This window comes from Leiobunum rupestre, chromosome 2 (genome assembly GCF_980474605.1).
Source record: "Leiobunum rupestre chromosome 2, qqLeiRupe1.1.hap1, whole genome shotgun sequence".
Classification (NCBI taxonomy): Eukaryota; Metazoa; Arthropoda; class Arachnida; order Opiliones; family Sclerosomatidae; genus Leiobunum; species Leiobunum rupestre.
In genome coordinates, this window is record NC_143385.1 from 41,162,948 (window position 1) to 41,166,620 (window position 3,673).

At 39.2% G+C, this 3,673-nt stretch overlaps 1 protein-coding gene across 1 annotated transcript; it reads right to left on the reverse strand.

The window, feature by feature from the left end:
* Positions 1-1,057: 1,057 nt before the first annotated feature.
* LOC149957536 (uncharacterized protein F54H12.2-like) lies at positions 1,058-1,966 on the reverse strand. Its single transcript, XM_090167079.1, has one exon. The coding sequence runs from the start codon at positions 1,964-1,966 to the stop codon at positions 1,058-1,060; it is 909 nt and encodes a 302-aa protein (XP_090023205.1).
* Positions 1,967-3,673: the final 1,707 nt, after the last annotated feature.

Genomic DNA, 3,673 nt, shown 5'->3' on the forward strand with positions numbered 1-3,673 from the left:
AAATTATTTATGTACCAGTTCCACTACGAGTACATCCGAAAGACGTACGGCAACAGAGCACGACTACTTTTCACAGACACGGATAGCCTAACCTACGACATCCAAACAGAAGATATCTACGTAGATTTACAGAAAGATTCCAAACTCTTTGATTTTTCGGGCTACCCTGTCGACCACCCTCTTTTCAACAACGCCAACAAAAAGGTCATGGGAAAAATGAAGGACGAAATGGATGGTGTCCCAATTCGCGAGTTTTGCTGTCTCTGGCCCAAGATGTATTCCATCTTATCGGAAAAGGGGGAAAAGAAAACAGCGAAAGGAATTTGCTGACGTGTTGTTAAAAATAAGATCAGGCACGCTAATTATTGCGATTCCTTGTTTCAAAATAATGTTACAACCAGCACCATGTTAAGAATTGCTAGTTCAAAGCATAAAATTTTTACTATCTCACAAAATTAAATAGCTTTAAATCCATGCGATAACAAAAATTATATTTTAGGCAATGGTGTAAGTTCTTTATCATACGGTCATAAGTGGATCAAATTAATAAAATAAATGTTTCATTGATTTTAAAATATTGTGAAATAAAAAAACCATGAATATTATTGAAAATTTTGAATACATAAATTCTTTAATCATCTTATCATTGTCATGTTTATTTCTTGAAAATCTAGTCACGATATCAAACATTTTTACACCCCGACAGCGATTAAGGGCAAAATACACGCAAAAGCCACCACACGTCGCACTGAGGTTTCCCTGCATTTGTAATGAATTAAAAGTCACAGTTTTACTATTTCTTTCGACAAAGTCATTATAGCGAAACATATCAGGACTGTTTCCGAAGGAGTCGAAATGCTCAGCGTTATGATTACTTGAAAAGTACAATGCAATCCAATGCTCGCCAGAATTCTTTGATGTCGCCGTGTTTACGATATAAAGAGATGGGAAAGTCGTAACGTATTTAGGTAATTTATCCGCGGCGAAAACTCCTCGAAATAAGTCTTTAGTGAATTTATAATTTTCCATAATTTTAGTTAGCTGAAACGTGTCCATTTTAGTTCAAAAGTACGGTTCTGTTTATATCAACTTCAATCAGACTCTGAAATTCCGCGTAGACAATTACGGCAATAGTTTCGGGTAAAGCTGATGCGAATTTTATTTCAAGCCTTAAATTTCCGTTTCTAACTAAATGAAAATGAGCGGCGTTGCTCATCAAATCAGCCGTCAAATCGTACACGAAAAGGCAGTTCCCACCAACGTAATCTTCTCGACTTATCTGATTTTCTTCGTCAATATTACACTGACCAGTTTGAAGAAATAAATTAGCGTAAGCCTGTATGTAGCTATTCTCCGCGAAATTAGGAGTAAGCGGACGATGGGGAACGCTGTTTCCGTCCACAAACAATCCAATGTGGTTTAAATTAAAATGCTGAAAGTTATATGGGGATAATTTTAAATCTCCTAGGAACGCGGTTTGACTAACCATCCCAATGACGACCTTATTGGGAATCTGTCCGGTAAATAAATGATCTTGAACCACACTCATGTTTCCTTGGGAGGTCGAAAATGAAGTGCATTCGGTGCGCGTAATGGGGTATTTAGCTCTAGCCATCTGCAATACTTTCGCGTGAGATAACGGTATTTCCGGAATTAATTTAACTTTCCTTAGATATAACGAGGCAGATTTGATATCCAATTTGCATTTGACATCAGAGTGTAGACAAAATTCCGTGTTGGGTTTCCCGAAGACAAATTTGAAATCCACTAAGTTTAGAAGATAGCGAGGTTGCTGACAAATGTCTAGATGGAGAACGCCGATCATATCGATAATTCCCTTTCGGGCAAACTCCGCTCTTTTCAAGAAGCCTTCGTTATTCCGAAAGTCATTAAATTTGCTCGCCGTGTCACGATAGAAGGAGCTGGTCAGGTGACTCGTTTTAGCGGAGTCACCGAAAGTTAGCATTGTTTGAATCATACTTTTATACGGATATTTTTGAGCCGAGGGAGTGACTGATTTTTCGTTTAAAAATAAATGAACTTCGGGAAATAGGCTATGCAAAAACAAATTGACGGGTGCGATATTATCCGCTGCCGTAGTAACCGTGCCATCCGCGGCAATCACGGCTGCTTTAGGGTATGTTCCATTTTCTTTTTTCACTTCCACCTGAACGTGAAGAAGAGTCCACGTACGCTTCAGAATTTCCACTAATACAAAACGTTAACGCCGAATTGTTGGTAATGCTCGAAATGGGATTGTATTCGACCCATTCGCCGCCGATAATTCCCGTTTGCGATAACGGGACTTGAAAAAGGTCCAATTCGGAATTCACGCGTGAGGATGTAACAGTGCCATTATAATGTTTTATGAAAATATGTCGGAGTAAGAAAGGCACGATGTTTTCTTCCTCTTGCCGAGTGATTTTACGGGGTCTAGCGCGCTTCTTTTTAAGTCCAGATCCCGTCATTTGTTTAACCGCTTCGGCGGCTGAAAATAAGGCTTCTTTGCCGGCGGTCTTTGATCTAGTTGTCAGGGCTGTTTTGATTGGAATACCACTCGCAACATCCGTAACAACCTTCGCACCGGTATCCAAATATTTTCGTCCTAAGAACTGGGCTCCGCGTCTAAACAGGGGCATGGCGCTGCGGAATGCCGACGCTAGTATATTACCTAACCCCGATACACGGGAATTGACCCGTATCCAGCCTGGTTCAAATAGTAGTTTTCGTAATCGTTTACGGTGGGATTGTACCGCGAATACCTCATGATGTTTGTCGGTCGTCACTGTTCACTGAAATGAACGTTATTCCTTCCCGGTCACGGTATTATAGAGCGAGCCAAGCCCTCCGCGGTTTGAAGTGGAGGGTAACGTAAACCTTCCCGCGTTCGAATTGGACAGGGTTTCCTAATTCGTCCATAATGTTAACTTCGATAGTTTGTATTTCCGAAGAAGCGACCAGGGCCGGCGGATCGTGTTAATCTCGGGTGGGTAGTCAGACGAGGGCGGGGGGGATTTATTGGGTTATCCTACATAAAACGATAGGCCTATATAATACTAATTAAGAGAAATTGATAGAGGTAAAAACTACAAAAATTTAGTATTCTCAAATTTATTATCACATAGTATTAATTGTGCAATGCAAAAACTGTACTGCGATTTGCATTTTCGGAAATGAACTGATTCAACAATTTTTCGAAATATTTTGACGCGTGTCTTCATGTAGGTCTTAAAATTCATATGACTCTACGTGTAAAGATGTTTGCGGGATCTGAGTACAAAGATTGAAACTCAATTATATAGAAAGGTAGAGACAACGTTATAAAGCGTAATACTGACAACTGTGGGTACTTTCCCTACCCCAGTTTGTGGTAGAAAACGTCGTTCCTTTAAATTAGGCACCGATTATTTAAATTACAATTATTTAAAAAATAAATGGAGCCTTTATGGCTTTGGTGTCAAATAAGCAGTTTTGGGAGAATCAGTTATTTATTATTTGAACACTTACATTAGAGCCCACTACTAACCGAATAATCAACTCAATATCATATAGGTCATATACATTTAGTATCGTTTACCTTCTAAAAGTTATAGTGTACGCACTTATCAATCCTACTTCACAACGCGAGGTAGAAATGTAACAGCTGATAACTATTTTATATAAATGTTTGATA

Coding starts and splice junctions, on each gene's coding strand:
- LOC149957536 (XM_090167079.1), bottom strand. CDS start 1,966: ATGCTAACTTTCGGTGACTCCGCTAAAACGAGTCACCTGACCAGCTCC.